General features: G+C 38.2%; 1 protein-coding gene across 6 annotated transcripts in view; it reads right to left on the bottom strand.

The window, feature by feature from the left end:
- Nucleotides 1–424: 424 nt before the first annotated feature.
- LOC128695949 (streptococcal hemagglutinin-like) overlaps nt 425–22,016 on the bottom strand; it is a 77,394-nt gene continuing 55,802 nt past the window's right edge. For 3 of the 6 annotated variants that reach the window (XM_070093115.1, XM_070093117.1, XM_070093116.1), the window contains one exon: nt 425–6,543. In XM_070093115.1, coding sequence (XP_069949216.1) covers nt 595–6,543 — 5,949 coding nt within the window. In that variant the 3' untranslated portion in view covers nt 425–594. The other 3 variants (XM_070093118.1, XM_070093119.1, XR_011393053.1) reach the window with 3 other exon arrangements.

Here is a 22,016-nt window from a genome sequence, read left to right as displayed (position 1 = left end):
CATTTCAACTTGATTAAAAATTAAATGACCCATTGTATGTCTTATTTTAATGAAAAGTCCCACTTATGACATAGGTAGTGCAGAAAAGGCATAACACTAAACCAACCTTGACTTTTCCACCGCTATCATCTTCCCATAAGCAGGCTTTACCATTTCACAAAGGCAAATTGAAGGTTTGGTGAACTTTGTTGCATGTCTGGCAGACCGGTCCCTACTCTTGTATAATGTGTCATAACTAATATACACAGTCTCCGATACTGCTTATGAAGAAAAATACCTAAAATTATGTCTTGTACGATTTCAAGTCACAGTTTAGAGAATAATACCTGATTCACGAAAATATTTTCCTTGGTCATAGTATGAAACTATGAAAACAGACAAATGTTCAATATATTCCCCTTCAGGATACTGTAATGTCATGAAGTGAAATTCAATTACTTTATTTATTACAAAGATACATTCCAAATTAAACTCTACAAATTTAGCATCCACTAAATATACTTATTTACATATATATATAGGAACAAAAGAAAATGAAACAAGAACCAGAATCTCCTGCAGAGCTATCTGTAACTGGTTTCTGAATGCTATCTATTATTTGGAATCAAAGATCAGGTAACTTAACCATTCATCATCCCATTCACAAAGATGATCTACTGGTAAAGGAAACCTCCCCAAGTGATACCATCTTTTCATGCTCAACAAAGACACTAGTCTCATCAGAGACTTGGCTCGGAGACCCGACTGCCGGGAACATCTGTCAAAGCCTTCAAAGTTGCATGAAGTAACTGGAAGAGAAGAGACAGCCAACTGCTGCACTCTACTTTCCAAAAGTTCATATTCTTTGCGCAGGAGATGGACAGCATGAACATCTTGTTTCTTTGGTGGAGACTTTTTATGCGATTTAGATGCAGAGGGTTCCTCTGTTTTCAAAACCTTGGTGCATGGTTTATGTGGTGAAGATGACTTTCTCTTTGCACTTGCAAGATGAGAGAAAAATGATCTTATGTCATTTTTAATATTTGAACTCTTTGTTTTCTTTTTGATGTTGACAGCAGTTGTTGACGTACTCGAGTGAACGGGACTGCTTAATGGACATTTATTTTCATCGCTATTACTTACTGGAGATTTCTGAACAGTAAAGAAGGAACGAATATCTCTATTAGCTCCTGGCGACTTATCTAACTTGATTTTTTTGGTGGGGGGTGATGCAAAACTGCAAGGAGCCTCTGAGGTAATATTTTCTTCGTATTCCCCTATACTGCTTTGCTGATCACTTATCATTATTTGAGCTTTGAGTTTAGCTCCTCTAGCCTGCCATTCTCTGTCTTGTAAAGATTTTGGTGACTTGGAGGCTTTGGGACTTGTAGGAGAACTTGGTGACTTGGAGGCTTTGGGATTTGTAAGAGAACTTGGTGACTTGGAGGCTTTGGGACTTGTAAGAGAACTTGGTGACTTGGAGGCTTTAGGACTTGTAGCAGAACTTGGTGATATGGAGGCTTTGAGACTTGAAGAACTTGGTGATTTGGTGACTTCAGGACTGATGGGAGAACTTGGTGACTTGGAGATTTCAGGACTGGAGGGAGAACTCGGTGACTTGGAGATTTCAGGACTGGTGGGAGAACTTGGTGACTTGGAGACCTCATGATTGGTTGGAGAACTGGGTGACTTGATGACTTTGGAACTGGTGGGAGAACTTGGTGACTTGGAGACTTCAGGATTGGTTGGAGAACTTGGTGACTTGATGACTTTAGAACTGGTGGGAGAACTTGGAGACTTGGAGACTTCAGGATTGGTTGGAGAACTTGGTGACTTGGAGACTTCAGGACTGATGGGAGAACTTGGTGACTTGGAGACTTCAGGATTGGTTGGAGAACTGGGTGACTTGATGACTTTAGAACTGGTGGGAGAACTTGGAGACTTGGAGACTTTCGAACTGGTGGGAGAACTTGGTGACTTGGAGACTTTGGAACTGGTGGGAGAACTTGGTGACTTGGAGACTTCAGGATTGGTTGGAGAACTGGGTGACTTGATGACTTTAGAACTGGTGGGAGAACTTGGTGACTTGGAGACTTTCAAACTGGTGGGAGAACTTGGTGACTTGGAGACTTTCAAACTGGTGGGAGAACTTGGTGACTTGGAGACTTTCAAACTGGTGGGAGAACTAGCAATATTTGTATGTTGTGACTGTGGACTGCAACAAGCATCTTGAGCTTCATTGTCTGCAGATCTTACAATTCTGGGACTGAGAGGCTCATTACCAGTACGTGCGACAGGTGTATCTTTGGAATGAGTCGCTGTATCAGTATTAGGTGGGATTATCTGTGAATCTGTTACTCCAGCTTGTTGATCCTGAATGAGGACCTGAGCCTTTAACTTGGCTCCCCGTCCATGCCATTCACGAGAGGGAGACAAGTCGCTTTCTCTTACAGGAGGCACTGGTGACACCTGTTCAGTGATGGAAATTTTGGCTGTCTTGTTCTCTGTACATAAAGATCTTTTCTTTTCGGCTGCATATAATAATGTGTCAGTCTGAGATATGCAATCATTTTCAGTATCATTACCAACAGGTTTTTCTCTAGAGAGTGATGGCTGATCAACAAGGCCTGCACATGGCATTTTTTCAGTAGAGTTAGGGGAGCAATTTCTCTTTGCACTTCTGCTAGTCACTGCCACAGAATCTAATAATTTGGAACTTGGTCTCCTCTCTCTCACCGTTCTTGTTTCCTCAACATTGCTTACATCAGATAATCTTTCTTTAACACTTGTGTTGTTAACGTCATCAACGGCTGGTATTCCTTCTATTATTGCAGTGTTGTGTTCAGTTTTCAGTGGCTCAATGCCTAAAGATTCAAGTAGTTTACTGCTTCTTCTTCTCTGTCTGCTTATTCTCACTGGAGTCTTGTTATCAGATTCATTATGATTACTAACAGGAGCTTCTCTGTTATCTATTCTTTTTAGTGAACACTTACTCACCTTTTCAAGTGAACTGCTTTGAATTTTTTTGAACTCTGTGCTGGAAGGTAATGTTTTTACATTACTGGGTGTTAATGGATAAGGCATCTGCTCAACACAACTGTCACTTTCTACTTTGCCTACATTTTCACTCCAAGGGTTCAGTCTTCGAGGTAAATCCTCCACTGTTAACCTGAATGTTAAATCAGAAATTTTAACTTTCTCCCCTTCTTTAGGCCTGGTTTCTTTCAAAACAGCTGAACTCTCACTTAGCTGTCTAGTTTTTCTTCTTGGCTGATATATAACATGACCTTCATTACCACCAGTTTCAACATCATTCTGATTAGCATATGTGAACCGACTTACAATGTCTGCAGATTTTGTTCTTGATCGTCTCCTCCTCCTCCTAGATAAGTTTCCATACTTTACACAGCTGACTTTTTTGGTCTCAGGCTGAAGTGGCTGGGCTAATGCTATTTCTGCTGTATTATCTATCATTTCACTTACACTAACATCTCTGCTTACACTGTTTCTCGGTGAATTCAATGGTTTAGTATCTGATTTTGAAGGTGATCCTGAATCCTCAGCCATTTCTTCTTGAGCATCAATTAATGCAGTTCCTGGATCGGGGGCAAGTGAGCATGTACTCTGCTCTGATTCTAAACTGGATCCCAAAATTAACTTACTTGAAGTTGCCAAATCTGGAACGTCCACCTCTTCCTTCTTGGTAGTTAGCTGCTCTATGTCTGATATTGTGGGTGACTTCAAAATTCTTGTGTCTGATTCAAGGACTGATGTCTCCCGTAACTCTACTGGAGACTTCTGATCCTCTAATTGTACTTCTTGATTAACAATCAAATTACTCTGCATTTCTGTCTGATGAATGTCTACAGTATCTTTATCTGATCCATCCAAACTTCTACACGTTAAAGAAACATCATCTTTCGATGATATTACAGGAATTCTTTCCTTGGCATTCAATATATCTTCTTTCTCATCACTCATCTGATTGTTATTCTGCTTTGTTATGCTACTTCCTTCATAAGTGCTTGCAGATACTGCAGCCTCTATTGCACTTTCTTCCCTGGTGTCATCTTTTGATGATTTTGTAGAAATTATTTCATCAGCATTCAGTGTATTGTCTTCCTCATCATTTAATTGCTTGATACTTTGCATTCTCATGTTGCTACCTGTAGAAATGCTTTCAATATTTTCAGGCTCTGATACACTAATACCATCCATAGATGATTTTACAAGAATTCTTTCATTGGCATTCAATATATCTTTATCCTCCTCTTTATCATCACTCTGATTGTTACTCTGTCTTCTTGAGCTGCTTCGCTTACGACTGTTTGCAGATTTCGTAGTCTTTGCTGCACTCTCTTCACCACCAGGGAACAGAGTTTCATCCACACTTGTATCCTTCAGGTTGTTAGACTTTGTATTTCCAACATCTTGACTTGCTTCTCTGGTTGGCTTTACATGTAATATATTTTCTGTGTGACTAACCTCAGCATTGTTCTTCAGCAACTTCTCATTCCCCATTTGTTTCACAGAAACATTAGCAACAGGAACTTGAGATTCTTTGCCTTCTATATTCACCTTCTCATTGTTAACATCACAACTAGAAGATTCTTTAGAGGTGCTTGAACTTAAGAATTTATTGTCTCTTAAAACAACTGGAGTACTAACTTTGCTTGAATTAAGTTTCCATATCTGTCTTACAGGGGTAAAACCAACCTTGTTACCTTTCATTGTCAATATTGGGCTTGGTATAAAGTTTTCCAGGTCTTCAACATTGGGAAAGAGAAAGTGACCTGGATTAACGTAAACAACATTGTTAGCATCCGTTACATAACCTATTTGGTTTGTAACATCTCCTAGCGCAGAATCCCCAACAAAGATGGCATCCATACTCGCATATACCTTAAAATTGGGGTTCTGTGGTTCAGTTAGTAATACAGACACCTGTTCATTGAGAGAGGGAAGAGTAAAAAGATCAAGCTCAACAGTAGGGACATTATCTTCCTCCTTGGTCATTAAAATAGGTTCATTTTCTAAGTCTTCCTTATTACCATCATCAAAAAGAGACTCTAACTCAGAAAGGTCAGGGGTTTCATCTAGATGTACTTTTCGAGGTCGACCTGGTCCCCTCTTTCTTTTCTTCCACCCTCCTTTAAGACCTTTTGAGGTCTGTCTGGTTATCTTAGGAGTATAATTTTCTGAATCGACTGTTTCTTTTACTCTTCTTCGGCATCCTCTGTGATTTATAGAACTTTCACTACGAGATTTTTCAGCATTTAATAATTCCGGTTCATCTGAATTCTTTTTTCCTCGTTTCTTCATCTTCCCATTAATAGACAGAGATGAAGCTTCTGAAGTATAGGTCACATCAGATACACTGGGCTTCAGCACCTGTTTGCGACTTTTTCGGACCTGTGAAGATTTTAGTGCTAGCGTTTCTCCAATTGATGAAGTCTTCCCCTTATCTCTGGCTTTCGTACTTACTGGTAACTCATTGGTTGGTCTGGTAACTGCAGGCTGAGAATCAGATGTTTTAATTTTTGACTTAACAGTAGCTATCTTTTTTATTAGCTTGAAGCTCTGTCCATTGACATTTAATATGTTTTCTTGTGGTTTAACAATACTGGTTTGCAGTTTATTGTTGCTTGTGCTACTAGAAGGTACTATACTTCCTCCACTAATCTGCACAGTAGTTATGCCATTTACATTTCTTGCTGCTGTTGTTGTTGTTGTTGTTGTTGCTGGTGGTGGTGTTGGTGGTGGTATTGTTTGGGAACACTCAGGAAGAGTAAGCACCTTGCTTGAACTGCTTACAGGTATAACATTTCTTCTTTCCAATGGTTTCATAACAATTCGTGGTCCCCTGGTGATCATTGGTAATTGGCTTTGAAGAGATTTCTGCACTATAACATTACTCATACCACTGGCACCAGAGTGTTGAAGTTGGTGTACTTTGTGGTACAGGCTACCACTAGATGTTGTAACCAACCTCACTGTACTGGAATTTGCAATACTGCTTGCATTAGAACAGGAAATGTCTCCATTTGAAGACTTGACAGCAGACTTTCCACTAACTTTTATCACAAAATTGGTTCCTGATTTTAGTGTGTCCCTATTTATTCCAGAAATTTCATTTACTCCACTATTTATAAATTTGGAGGAAGTTTTATTGACTTTAATAATGCCATGACTCTTTCTTAAGTGACCATTCATGCTGTCTACATGTACCCAAATTGAGCAATGTGAACACCTCAACATCCCCAACTCTATTAGTCTCATTTCGTGAGTAAGATCTACGAGGGCTTTTTCAGCTAGATGACGGTGGTAGCTCTTTGATGAAGGAAACCAATGACCACAGCAATAATTCTGACGTTCTAGACCCCCTACACCCACTAGTTTGATCGGAGAGACCCGCCGTCTAGCAGTATCACAACTGGCGGTGGATTCCGAAGCAGTTATGGAGGTAGGAGTTTTAACAGTTGTGACAACAACACTTATAGCAGAAGGTCCTCCTCCTCCTCCTCCTCCTCCTCCTCCTCCTCCTGCAGAAGTGCCAGGCATAACCTGCAACAAAAAAATAATCAAGTTAATCCTTTGGCTGTTTCGGCCGTATATATATGTCTTACGAGCCAGTGTTTTGGACATATATATAATCAATAATTCTAGCGGCTTCAAATCAAGGAGAAAGCTGGTAGGCCTACATGTGAGAGAATGGGTCTCTGTGGTCAGTGTGCACCGTATAAAAAAAATCCTGCAGCACGCAGTGCATAATGAGAAAAAACTCCGACCGTGTTTTTGGATTAAAACACCGACTTTGAGGTGCATTTTCCTATAGTACTTAAGGTTGTATTCCTGTTTTCTTGGTCTCATTTGATAGAATGGAAAACATATTACAGAACTAGAGATGATTTTAATTAGTTTCACGATGACCTTGAATTATTTATGCCATTTTTACATTATTATTTATACCGTTGATATTATTTATACCATTTTTACAGTAATGCAGTAGTCTGCATAACAGTAAATTTTGTATTTTTTGTATGAATAAAAAATCAAAATAGAAAGCAATAGTAATATAAGAGGGGCCTAGAGACGTGACTAAAGAACAGAGGATATGTTATTTTAGTGCCAAGAATGTCTACATTGTTTATTCTGGACCCTATTTTGAAATTGGCATTTTTTTTTTAATTTGCGTGAAATTGGCCAAATTGCCAATTTCTGACCACTTTATTGGGTAGTTCAAATCGGTAAATGGGCAGTTTCTTGTACTCAACTGAGAGAAAAAAATGGAGTTCTAAAGAAATAGCTATGACTTTGGTCAACTGGAACAACGGAATTGGCCAAAAACAGGGCTCAAAGTCGGCAAAATCGCCGATACGTATATGCCGCCGAGACCGCTAACTTCGCGGGAGCGTAATTCCACGAGTTTTCAACCAAATTTCGTACTTTTGGTATCATTTCATAAGAAAAAATAATTTTTTCTTTTCCAAAAATTTTGCAACATAGAATGACAGTTTCAGAAAGGGCTTGTGACAGTCAAAGGGTTAACAACATAGAATCATGACATATACTCTAGAATGAATAAAATAAGTCATTATGTTTGTAACAACAGGTGTTGTGTTGTTGCTGTTGGGTGTATAAGGGCCACTATGAGCGTAAGCCGTACATAATGTTGAAAGCTGCAGCTGAGGCGGCGGTGTCTTCTGTAGCCCTATATAACTCCAACAACACTGGAGGAATTAGAATCGCTGAATCACTGGAGAAGGCACCCTCTACCAGCATCACAACCACTACCACATTCTACCAACTCCACTTTCATATTTTTCTACAAACTTTTTCTTGAATTATATCGTGTTTCTCACATTGTTTACCATAGGGCTGGCACTAGAACCTTTCTTTGGGCCCATGGTGGGTTATTTCGCAGTCACACACAATAAACAAGTGGCAAAAACAATGGATTATTATGAAATGTTTTGTATGACCTGGCAAGATATGTTCACTCACTGAAAAACAACGCTACACTGGCTGAGAATGCGTTTGGGAGGCGGCTGTGTCTGCGTGCTGGGCACTGGACAGGTTCTGTACAATCAACGAAAACAGAGGTAATCGACGAAAACGAAACCAAAAAATCTACGAAAAAAGTTGGCCAAAACTGAAATCAGCGATAACAGAGATCAACGAAAACAGAGGGTCCACTGTACTCACAAATGCACAAGAACATCATGAAGCCATCTTACTACAGTACAGAAGGGCCCCACTTTACAGCACTTCAACTTACATTATTTTGCTAATACCGTGGTTTTCAATTATATACCCATTCTTCATTCATTCAGACTTTCTTCAATATATATATTCACCACTCTAAGCTAAGGACGAAAATATTTTGATGTCAGTGATGTGTGTACTGTACTACATGCATTTTTTAGGCCCAGCTCTATTTCTCATTTAATATATGATAGTGTAAACATGTTAACAGGCTTTAACCCTTTCACTGTCGAGAGCCATATTCACAAACTTACTCTCAGAGATGAAAAAAAACAAATTTCTTACGAAAATCTTAAGAATAATTTTCCGAGTGTTATAAACGAAAAAAAAAATTGCGATCAGTAGTTACCAAGATAAAGAGGCGAGAAGTTGACAGAAAGTGAACCGCCACCGCCAACATCAGCGACTGTCGCTCACTCAGCAATATTATTTTTACTTTTACTCTATTTTTTCTTTTCTAATATTTTATTTTTTCAAGTAACTTTTGTGGCCTTTGAGACCAATATAATGCATATTGTATATATATCCACTCATTGTATGCAAAACAATAACTGCACAAATATTATCATCATTATATTGTTTACAAAACTTGTTTACACAGACCAACAATTAAAAAAGTTGTTTATTATTATTGTTCCATACAGATCTCCCTCCACATTGACGAGTTCCACTTTCGCGGGCTTCGATCATTCGTGAATGCCCAGCCACCCAATCACATTTAAAATATGTCAATACATATGTCAATGCATATGAATTGTGGTGGTGGCAGAGTTTGTTTGGAGATAGGACAAGATAGTCATTCAATATGACACTAATATCAACTCTACGGCTTATTTATCTATCACAGTTCATCTAATATGACATAATAAACAATATTAATAACAAAGAAACATGACATGAATGAATAAAATATGTTATTAAGTATGTCACAAGTGTTGTTGTTGTTGGGTGTATAAGGGCCACTGAAGCAGCAGCAGAGGCGGTAGAGGCAGCGATGTTGTCCGTCAGCCTATATAACTCCAACAATATTGAAGGAGTTAGGTTTGTGCTGTTCTTTTTCTATCGATTAATCGCTTAACTTACTTGCTACACTGTTAATGCTACACTTTATCACTGGCTGGCGCTATAGCCTTTATCGACTTGTGCTGCTTTAGTATTGTATATATCACAGAATCACTGAACCACTGAAGAAGGCACATTCTCCCCTCTCTCTTTCTCCTCCACTTTCGTACTCTGCTATGAGCTCTTTCTTGAATTCTAGTCTTTCTCACCTTCTTTACCAAAGGGCTGGCACTAGTGCAATATTTTACGATGTTTTCACGTGTTTTATGATTGTTCATGGTTCAGTAGGTTAAGGAAGCAGTATTGTTTGGCTAAGTAAATGCTATTACAGGTACCATCCAACTTATGACCAAGCTTGGTTCCGACCAATTGGTCGTAAGTCAAAATAGACGTAAGTCAAACCTTACTACCGAATATCAACATCACACTTTTGTAATGATTTTATTTTATTGTTTTCTTTTGGTATTTCATTTTTTACTTAACTTTTTATACTGTTAGTACTGTATTTTATACCATAAGGTTTAGGATAAACACTGTGTACAATACAAACAGTTGTTTATTTCTCAGAAATTTGGCATAAAAATATGGTCGTAAGTCAAGTGGTTGTATGGTAGGTGTATTATATTTCCTTACAATATATTTGTGCACCAAACATTCGTGATTTTTCAACATTAGCGAGGTTTTTGATCCCCCTAACCCTCGCGAATGTGGAGGGAGACCTGTAATATATATATACAGTGGAACCCCGAATATCAGCCTAAATTCGTTCCAGAAGGCTGTTCGAGTGCTGTTACCAAATGAATTTGTTCCCATAAGGAATAATGTAAATTAGATTAGTGCATTTCAGACCCCCAAAAATACACTTACAAAAATGCACTTACATAATTGTTTGAGTTGGGAGCTGTTCGAAAATCTGGGTACCACTGTACACACATATAGTCACTGGACACATTCCTAGAAGTGCTGCAGCTTGTGGGACTCTTTGAAACATGGTATTATGCACAGTGCTGTTTTACACTCATCACACATAAAATGAGTGTCTCTGCATTTTTGTGGGTGCATTGTTGTGGTTGTGGTTGTGCAGGTTGTTGTGGTGTGTGGGTGGTTGAAGGTGGCCTTTGTTGTGGATGTACTGAGTCAGCAGCATGGCTACCAGCCTGGGGTGCTACTGGTGCTATGTGACGCATTATACCACCACCTGCTTCAGCATGTACATATATTAGCCATCCCAACTGTAACATTACCATACCATCTTCCCCACCAACCATGCTCTCTTCCTAGGTTCTCTACACATATGCTACTATGTATGATAATCTATGTAACTATTTGTGCATACCTGAATAAATTTACTTATTCTTTGAGACATGGGAAAATATGAGTTTCCTCTTTCGTTGTGGTAGAACTGAACATGAACAAGACGGCTCAACACAAGAGGTGGAAGGTTCATGGTCACCTGGGTTTTCAGCACTATTTCTGGCATCCTGGGCATTGCTTTCGGTCACAAACTTCTCAAAACCATGAAATTCATCTTCACCGACAGTTCCATCTGTGTTAGAACTATCGCTTGGGAAGCCTAGAGTCCCAATTTGCTGGGGAGTGAGGTATTCCTTACCGTTAGGCATGGTGAACACAGTGTACTGAATTGGCACTCCCACAATGTGCTGTGACCTCCACGATTTTTTTTATACTGCGCACACTGAACACACAGACCCATTCTCTCACATGTAGGCCTACCGATACTGGCTTGCAAGCCATAATATTACGGGACCGACAGTGAAAGGGTTAATATGCATCTGAAAGTGAAAAGAGGCTATGCTTCACTTACAGTGATTTTCACTTTACAGTGATAGCCTGGAACCTAATCTGCTGTATAAGTAGGGCCCTCCTGTATATGTATATACAGTTCCTGGATGAAGATATGAAGAGTTTTGATGGTGATGCAGTGAAACCTAATCCTTTCACTACTGGCACCCCCTAAATTGAAAGCCCTTTGTGTTGACACTAAAAATGTGAAATTTGATGTATTATGTACTTACAGAATTACACAAACAGGAAGTCGGAGGTCAAAGAGCACTTTATGCATGAGTGATTTTGTCCAATTTAAGGCCTATTTAAGGCCAACTCTAGTGCTCAATCCAAGTCCTGGCTATTTCACTACTAGCCTGCCTTCTGTGTTATCCTTTCTAGGATATGATACTATGTACCCCAAACAGCACTTCTTGCTCTTTACCTCTCTCACATCTACCCTTACCTCATCTATGGTATTTATGTATGGGGTTCAACCACAGCAAATCACCTTAAACCTTTAATAACCCAACAAAAAGCTGCTGTGCGACTGATTACCAACTCCTGCACTAGGCAACACACTCCACCACTTTTTAAGAGCCTGAACTTGCTTAATATACAACACATCCACACATATTATTGTGCCTACTACATACACAGAACATTATACTCCAACATAAACCCTCCTCTCAACTCCTCCTTGATAATTACAACAGAACACATGAGCATAACACAAGGCACACAACACTCTTTGATAGCCCTCGTGTCCATCTCTCCCTATGCAAAAATGCTATGCGCATAAAGGGCCTAAAGATCTGCAATTCACCGCCTGAAAATACAAAAGGGCCCCTGCCTGCAAATCAATTTAAGGCTCTACTTAGAAATCACCTCATCACCCCAAATTAATCAGACAAACACTATACATTATCACCTACCAGTAACTCAAAAAACTCGTAAATAATTTACGATTGCTCAATTATTTAAGCATTATTTTAAACTTAAAATTGTTTCAATTTCATTATTGTAAATTGTGCTAAATTGTAATACTGTCATGTGGGGGGTTTCGATTACGTGGATTGGGTAATAACACTCACGTTGGATGTTCTAGTGCGTATATTGGAGGGTAAATATGGGGAGCACCATGCCTGGCCTGCCTCTCTGCTAACTCACTCTAAGACTGCCTCACAAATTGGGTCCTAGGGGTGAGCGGCATTCAAAAATATGCTATGGTCAGCAGCAACATGAATAACAGTCAGTGATTCACGCAGACGGTTCGTAGTGAGTCATACTACTGGTAACTGGTTACTGGTACTACTGGGAACTGATACTACCGAGAGCTCGGCGATGCTAACGTATGTCGTCCCGACATACAGCTAATACAAACTAGAGACGGCAGGCGTTTGGCTTGGGCTGATTCTATACAATGGCAAAGTACACAACAATTGAACATTGTAACATACATAAGGAGAATATTGGAATGGAAGCAAATGTAATTTACTGTAATGAAACTGACTGTAATGAAACTGTAATGCATTACAATGTATGATATAGCACAACTCATCAAATGAGACTCAACATTAGGATTACACCATAGAAGTGATAAAAAAATTTGATCGTTCGATCTGCATTCATGTGATCTATGGATTCCAAGGAAGAAATATATACAAAGAAAGAAGTGTTTAACAGAAAGGCAGACTTGGTGCACTCAAATCTAGACTGTTAAATCTCAGAATTCGGAGAGAACATGAACACACAAAACAATTCTTGAATATTGATAAGCTGATACTGTTATTATTCATTTATACAGGTTATTTACATTTAACCCCAACTCTGCTAGGGTGAAATTTACATATGCAGAATGGGTGTCTTCTCTGGGAGGATCAAACTCTGTTGCACTGGCTAACTCATGCCGTATTTGAGGTGGCTCTGAATTCGTAGTTACAAATGATACTTGAGGATTTCTCAATATGTGTCGTGTACGTAGGGAATAACGACATTCAGGCTGATCATCTGACTGAGATTAGAGGTAGAGAATAGAGTCAGGAGGATTGTCAGTCACATTAGTCTGGGTTAGAACATCATTATCATCACATACTAACTTCATATAATCTAAATGTGATTCTTTATACTGACCAGTACTAATTACTCTAACCTTATACTTATTGCCATTGATATATTCAACTACTCAATAAGGACCAACAAACTTTTGATCAAGCTTAGGCATTGCAGATGTTTTGTTAAAGTTAGTCAGCATAACTCTCGAACCTATTTTGATTTTGGACGGCTTTGCTCGAGTGTTAGCTTAGCTTTGAGCTAAGCTGGTACGAGTTGCTATGAAATCATCAGGGTTGTAATTTGGTTTCGGGTTAGAATATAGCAACTCATAAGGCAAACGTTTATCTACACTGTACAATGCATAATGTGGAGTGTCACCTATCGAAACATTGTAAGCAGAATTTATAGCACACTGCACATCAGGTATAACTTCATCCCAAGTTTCACTGTTGGGATTGATAGTGGCTCTTAAGACATCAAGTATGTACTTTCTTATTGGTTCATTCTGCTAACTCATTGCTGGCAGGATGATGAGGAACAATGGTGGATTTAGAGATCTTGTACAAGGTACACAAGTTTTCAAGAATCTCATTACAGAATTCACCTCCATTATCTGTTACTAGGGATTTAGGGGTCGTATGCCTGCAGATAATGGATTCTTTAAACGTTTTAGCTACTGTCTCGGCAGTCTTATCTGCAATAGGAACTAACTCACAATATCTGGTGAAATGGTCTACCATAACACACAGATGTTTGTTGCCCTGGAGGGAACATTGGAAATTAGTTAACAGATCTAGCGCAACTCTTTCCCACGGTTCGCTAGTAGATGGATACACTTGGATTGGATTAGGACCATTAGCATTACCTTTATGTTGCAAGCAGACACTACATTTCTTAACATACTCAGAAACATCAGTTGCCATACGAGGCCAAAAGTATTTCAATCTGGCTTGCTTTACTGAACGATCCATACCAGGGTGCGCAACACCTGGTACATCGTGAACTAGCTGTAAGGCTACATTCACTAGTGACTGTGGAATTACTAACTGGTATACCCTTCTGCTAGGAGTACCCAACTCGGCTGTTCGATACAGTAATTCTTGGTTCATGACAAAGTCACTGATGGGTGCTGGTGGCTTCACAGTCAGAATAAGATCTTCCTGGAGCAGGAATCGAATCACACCAGACCACATGGGATCTGTTCATTGAGCATTCTTTACAGCCTTGGCAGTAAATGGAGGGTCTGCAGTAACTATACTAGCATGTCGTGATAAAGCATCTGTGACTACATTTGACTTGCTAGGTAAGTGTTCAAAGGTAGGATTGAACTCTTGGATAGTCAAGGTCCATCTGGCTAACCTTCCAGTAGGTTGTTTGTTCTGGAATAAAGGTATCAATGGAGCGTGGTCTGTCAAGACACGAACAGGGTACTGATAAATAATGTCTCGGAAGTGCTTTAATCCTTTCAGGGTTTCGGCCGTACTAGTACTCATAAATTCTACCACCTTCAAATCTAGTGAGAGAAAGCTGGTAGGCCTACATATGAAAGAATGAATCTATGTGGTCAGTGTGTGCAGTATAAAAAAAATCCTGCAGCACACAGTGCGTAATGAGAAAAAAAAACTTTGACCGTGTTTTTGGATTAAAACAGCGACTTTGCACTGTATTTTCGTATGGAATTTATTGTTGTATTCTAGTTTTCTTGGTCTCAATGTATAGAATGGAAGGCATATTACAGAAATTGAGATGATTTTGACTGGTTTTACAATGAAAAGTACCTTGAAATTGAGCTCAAAGTAGCAGAAATGTTCAATTTTTACAAAAATTCAAAAGTAAACAAATCATGCTAAGCGTCCAATACATGTCAACTGGTGAGTCTAATATTGTTTCACAAGTGCGCCGATATTATTTATACCATTTCTACACTAATGCAGTAGTCTGCATAACAGTAAATCTTCTATTTTTTTGTGAGAATAAAAATTCAAAATGGAAAGCAAAAGAATGTAAGAGGGGAGTGGGGACGTGACTAATGAACAGAGGAAATGTTATTTTAGTGCCAGGAATGTCTTTCTTGTTTATTCTGGACCCTATTTGGAAATTGGCATCTTTTGAAATTTGTGTGAAATTGGCAAAACTGCTAAGTTCTGACCACTGTATTTTATAGTTGAAATCGGTAAACTGGTTGTTTCTTGTACTCATTCGATAGAAAAAATGGAGTTCTAGCAAAATAGTTATGATTTTTGTCAACTAGTACATTGGAATTGGCCGAAAATAGGGCTCAAAGTGAGCAAAATCGCCGATGCGTAAACATCGTCAAGACCGCTAACTTCGCGAGAGCATAATTCCTAAGTGTTCCATCAAATTTCATACTTTTGGTGTCATTATGATCGGGAAAAGATTCTCTGTCTTTTCATAAGAAAAAATAATTTTTTTTTTTTTGAAATTTGGGGGACCCTAAGAACAAGTCTCTGAGAGGGCCTGTGGACCCTGAAAGAGTTAAAGACCATACTATTGCTAAAGCTTCTTGCTCAGTTACTGTATAATTATGTTCAGCCTTCGTAAGGAATTGGCTAGCAAATGCAACTGCGTTGTACTTGCCATCAGTCTTCTGAGTTAGTATGGCACCTATGCCAATAGAACTAGCATCAGTTGTCAGATAGAAGGGCTTAGAAAAATCTGGAAATTTCAAAATTGGAGCAGATGTTAGCTTTTCTTATAGAGTTTGGAATGCTCTTTCTTGACAGAAGGTCCAAACAAAAGAAGCATCTTCCTTAAGCAACTCAGTTAGAGGAGCAGCTATGGAAGAAACATTGGCAATGAAAGATCTATAAAAGCCTCCTAAGCCCACAAAGGATCTTACGGCATCAGCAGTTTTGGGAGTTGGAAAATTTAGTACTGCCGTTACTTTACTTTGGTCAGTCGTAACCTCTCTAGGCGTGAGAACGTGACCAAGAAACTTGATTTCTGATCTGAAAAATTGACATTTAGACAGTCTGATCTTTAAATTGGCTTCTTCAAGCTTACCAAGTATTACATCAAGTTTTTTCAAGTGTGTATCCACGTCTTTAGACATGATGATTAGGTCATCTAAGTACGTACACCATAAGTGCATTACCTATGAGACCTCTAAAGATATTAGTCATGAGCCTTGAGAACGTGATAGGGGAGGATCCTACTCCAAAGGCCATATGGAGGAAGTGATAATGACCTGTAGGAGTGGAGAATGCAGTTAGCTCTTGGCTGTCCTCGTGAAGAGGGACTTGCCAAAACCCTTGTAACAAGTCCAGGGTCGAAAGGACTTTGTTATCTCCGATGTTACGTAAAAGATCACCCAGTACAGGAAGTTTACCTGGAGTTTACCTGGAGAGAGTTCCGGGGGTCAATGCCCCCGCGGCCCGGTCTGTGACCAGGCCTCCTAGTGGGAAGCGATCTGGAATAGTTTTCGCATTTAACTTCCTAAAGTCAATCACTGGGCGCCAAGTACCATCCTTCTTAGGTACTAGGATCAAGGGCGCATTCCAAGGTGAATTGCTAGGTGCAATAACTCCATCATCAAGCATTTGATTGATCAATTCTTCTGCAACAGCAACTTGTGAATGAGGCATTCTGTATGCAGGTATATAGATAGGTCTAGTACCAGGTTCAAGTGGGATACAATGGGACAATAAGTTTGTTATACCCATCTTCTCACCTGGTAAGGCGATGGCTTTACGATGTTTGTTCAACAGTCAACAAATGCTTGACCTCGTCTGGGAAGTCAGTGGAAGGTAAGTCTTTCTCCTCAACTGGTGGATCGGATTGATCCAGTGAAGTGGATGAGGTCAGCGGTGTTCAAAAATATGCTATGGTCAGCAGCAACATGAATAACAGTCAGTGATTCATGCAGACAGTTGGTATTGAGTCATACTACTGGTAATTGGTTACTGGTAACTGGTACTACTGGGAACTGATACTACTGAGAATACTGTAATTTTTTATTTGTTGGAATAAGAAAAAAATGATGTATAATTAAAATTTACTACTCTTTATATGTCTAGTATTAAACAGTCTGTAAGCATTAAGTTTAGTTTGCCTGAAATGCCCTGGAATGATAGTGGCTTTCTTTGTACTTAACAAATCAAAATTGTAATCACATATTGTAAACATTGCAAAGAAATAAAATCTTTATCTAATACTACTACTACTACTACTACTACTACTAATAATAATAATAATAATAATAATAATAATAATAATTTTATTTTAGCATAATACATGTTTGTACAAAGGAGCATGACAACTGGGTGTACATGCCAAAAGCCCCTTAATATGCAGAGCATTTTGGGAAAACTTAAGACCAATTTAAGATTAATAAGGCATCTTTATCCCTCGATTTCAACGAATTACTCATTCAACCATCAAAACTATCCTATTAAGAACCTAGAAATCTGTAATTTAGCTAAATCTGCACTATTTTTTTAAATTATTATTAATACTGTGGGCTTTCCAGACAATAAAACAACATGCCCCTAAATTCATTAATCATGTCCCCAGTCCTCTCTATTCTGAATCCACCACCACACAAAAATTCAACATTTTTCCCTATTTCTCAGATTATAGACCATAACCAAGAATGCTTGGTCATGATTATAGCAGTCCTAATAAAAAAAATGACGACCTAGTATAAACTCAGAAAGCATACCGGGAGTGTACAGGAGGTCACTAACCCTCCTCAGGAAAATCACCAAAAATAAACCATTTCTGCCACAATGAGGCCCATTTCAGGCCACTTATCCCCTTGACTGTCGCAACCCCAAATCCTGAGGTGTCTCTTAGAGTCGCAAAATTTCCCCCCAAAAAAAAATATATATTTTCTTATGAAATGATAGAGAATCTTTTCCTGGTTGTAATGACACCAAAAGAATGAAATTTGATGGAAAACTGGCAGAATTAAGCTCTCGTGAAGTTAGCGGCCTCGGCGATTTTACAAATTAGCAATTTCGCCCACTTTGAGCCCAATTTTCGGCTAATTCCATTCTTCCAGTCGACCAAACTCATAGCTATTTCTTCAGAACTCCATTTTTTCTATCGAATGAGTACAAGAAACTGCCCATTTACCGATTTCAACTACCCAATAACGTGGTCAGAAATTTGCAATTTGGCCAATTTCACGAAAATTAAAAAATATGACAATTTCAAAATAGGGTCCAGAATGAACAATGCAGATATTCCTGGCTCTAAAATAACATTTTCTTTGTTCATCAGTCATGTCTCCAGGCCCCTCTGATATTACTCTTGCTTTCTATTTTGAATTTTTATTCAAACAAAAAATAGAAGATTTACTGTTATGCAGACTATTGCAATATTGTAATCATTGTATAAATAATGTCAACCCATTCATGACTGCATATTAGAATGGCTACTTGGACAATTATTGGAAAATGACATCATTTGTTTACCTTTGAACATTGGCAAAAATCAAATATTTTCCCTACTTTGAGCTCCATTTCAAGGTTCTTTTCATAGTTTTCCATTCTATCAAATGAGACCAAGAAAACGAGAATACAACCATAAATACTATACGAAAATAGACCACAAAGTCGCCATTTTAATTAAAAAAACAGTCAGAGTTTTCTCTTTCTCATTATGCACTGCGTGCTGCACGATTTTTTTATATGGTGCACACTGACCACACAGACCCATTCTCTCACATGTGGGCCTACCAGCTTCCTCCTGCTTGATTTGAAGCCGCTAGAATTTATGAGTATACGTCAAAAACGGTGGCTCGTAAGACGTATATATACGACCAAAACACTCAAAGGGTTAAAGTCTGAAACTAACCAAAATATTCTCCATATCACTAGAATGTCTTCCAGTTTATCAAATGACACTGAGAAGCAGCCAAGAAAACCATAAAAACCCGAGAAAATGCAAGGTCAAGAGGTTAGTTGATCCCATCATGCACTGTGTTGGCAGAATCTTTTTTATACCACTCACACCCACAACACAGACCCATTCTTTCATGTCTAGGCCAAAATTTACTGCTAACAGCAAATCTGAGGGTGTTCTAATTTACAAGTAGATCTACATAAGCAACACTGGCCTCATAACACACAACTACATGAATGACAGTTGAAGAGTTAAACCCTTCTGATTGCAATACAAATCACAAGAAAATGTATCTTGGTATGGAATATAACTACAGTGAAGAGCAGTAATATTCCAAGTGATTTTGTGATCTTGATAATGTTAAGAGCATTTGGAATATTACTACTTTTGTGATTACATACATAAAACGTGTAAAAAATAATATATACTACTCTAATGTATAACAAGCAGAGGAGTACAGGGTAGAATTCATTTTAATTTATAAAATAAAAATTAAAATAGCTTTGACATCCCCATACCCAAATGAGTGTGCCTTACATTATAATTGTTACCTGCCAAAGTACTATAAATTGTCTCTTTAAAACTAGAAACTAACAGTAGCTACTTTTGTATTTGAATTCTGGCAACATACTCAAAAACTTTTATCTAAAACTCACATATTTTTGTGGAGCAGTTTAACCTACCAGTAGTATTGGTCAGATACTTCAGTAATGTCTGTGTATTCCATTTCTGACAGACTAAATTTTAATTACTGCTGCCAAGAAAGAATCCACTAATCAAATCATACCGTTCGATGATAAAACTTCCATGAAGCAAAAGAAGAGATCAAACAACACTAGAAATTACAAGCATTTACAAAGTTAACCTGCTTTCTAAACTAATGCATGATTTGAAGATGAAGAATTTGGCTGATGTTTTGGTCCTTCCCAGACATTTATAAAGATACAAGTCCAGGACAGACTGAAACATTGTCTGAAGTTCCATTTCTAACTGGGATCAGTTGTGACCTGTTCCAATTATGGTTCTGTGATATTTATTCTTCACTTTTTAAACACTCCATCAGGTATGAGCCTCAGCTCAAGCAAATTATCTCAAATGTTAATCCGTGTAAGAAGATGGAAGAGCAATCAATCAATAAAGATATTCAATACTGTAATTACAGAAACATTACGAGTGGTTGTAATAACCCGAAAAACAAGAATTTATTAATATTCCACAGGAAAACTAGCATGACTAAAATGAAAGATATGCTATTCCAGCATCTTGCAAAGAATATAATTTAGCCCATTATGAATTTAACATTAAAAATGCTCAGTAAAATCTAACAGATTTATTATGAACAAGTTAAGAACCGAGTGGAAAAAAAAATAATTACATATAGAGAACATTAGCTGTGAGTCAAGCTCTATCATTTAGAATAATTACCTCTTGTTTCCATTCAGCAGTTGGGTTAATAAAGCCTAACAATGATCTTTTAACTGTCACATTCCTTCAACCCAACAAATGGCCATTGCAACCCTTCCCACCAGGTGAAGGGAAAGACATGGAGGTAGTTAGGGTAAAGATTTGTGTATTTTTTATTGTAAAAAGAAATTAATTTATGACTGCTAATACATATCTGTGCCCTGGATTATTTACCTCTGACTATTATGTGCATCACAAGAAATTCTGCAATAAGTCATCACAAACATGTTACAAAAAAGCATAAAGCATTATTATCCACAGCTACAATACAAAACAATATTCTATGTTTGAGAACTATATCATTTATTTACTTGAAAATAGAGAGAAGCAGTACATAGAGGAGTGTCCAGAAAGTCAATTCTACACTTTATGTAATTTTCTTTGTTTATTTTTAACTCCTAAAAGGTCCAAACGTATATACAGTGGACCCAGTACAGGTGCCAGTACTGACCGAATTTGTTCCCATAAGGAATATTGTGAAGTAGATTAGTCCATTTCAGACCCCCAAACATACACGTACAAATGCACTTACATAAATACACTTACATAATTGGTCGCATTGGGAGGTGATCGTTAAGCGGGGGTCCACTGTATATATGTTCTATCGCCCAGTGCCACGAATATTTTGAAAAATAAAAAAATAATTTTTTTTCATTGAAATAAAGAGAAATTTTTTCTAAGTGTTATAGGATTAAAATAAAAAAAATTAGGGTCAGTACTTACTGAGATATGAGGCTGCAAAGTTGGCACTTAATTAATGCTCACCTGACAGCAACATCGAGTCCTGCTGCTTGTAGAAGTGTTGCCGATATACCATTTTTTCTCATTCTTATATTATTTTATATAATTTTTATGTTCAGATACTTACAATTTATTGTAGTTCTTGTCATTTCATAACCAATCTTTGTTCTGACACTAATGTTAGGTACTGAAATTGTACTCAAATTGTCACAAACACATCGACAAGTGGGCATTTACACTTGCCTTCGTCATTTACTATTGTCTAGGAATATATATGAAGTATTTATAGGTCCCAGCAATGTTTTGGATACACGGGAGTATAGAAGAAGGAAGAAGGAAGAAGATAGAAGTAAGAAGAAGGAAGTTCCCTTGAAGCAATGTGTAAGACAAGTGTTAGTGACAAGCATCCAGGAGGGCAGTGATAAGATGTGATAAGGGATAACAGTTGATGGGTGCCAGCAAGGGTCCAGAGATAAAATGAGACAGTGCAGAGATAAGATGAGATAAGGGATGACATTTGATGGGCACCAGCGAGGGTACAGAGATAAGGAGTGACATTTGACATTTGTCTCTGATTATCTGTCTCTCTCTTTGTCTCAGAGAGAGCGACTGTGAACCAACAGGCATTCTTATTCATTATATCTACAAGTACAGTATAGCACTTCGGATTTTTTAGGTTCTCCTAGGTAATTTACACTATGTATAATTGTATTTGTGTGTACCTGTGAGACAGATAAAACGAGATAGCGACAGACAGACAGAGATAGACAGACAGAGATAAAGATGGACAGAGACAG

Source organism: Cherax quadricarinatus, chromosome 41, assembly GCF_038502225.1.
Source record: "Cherax quadricarinatus isolate ZL_2023a chromosome 41, ASM3850222v1, whole genome shotgun sequence".
NCBI classification, from domain to species: Eukaryota; Metazoa; Arthropoda; class Malacostraca; order Decapoda; family Parastacidae; genus Cherax; species Cherax quadricarinatus.
Note: the sequence above shows the minus strand (reverse complement) of the source record. Positions and strands in the feature narration are given on the sequence as shown.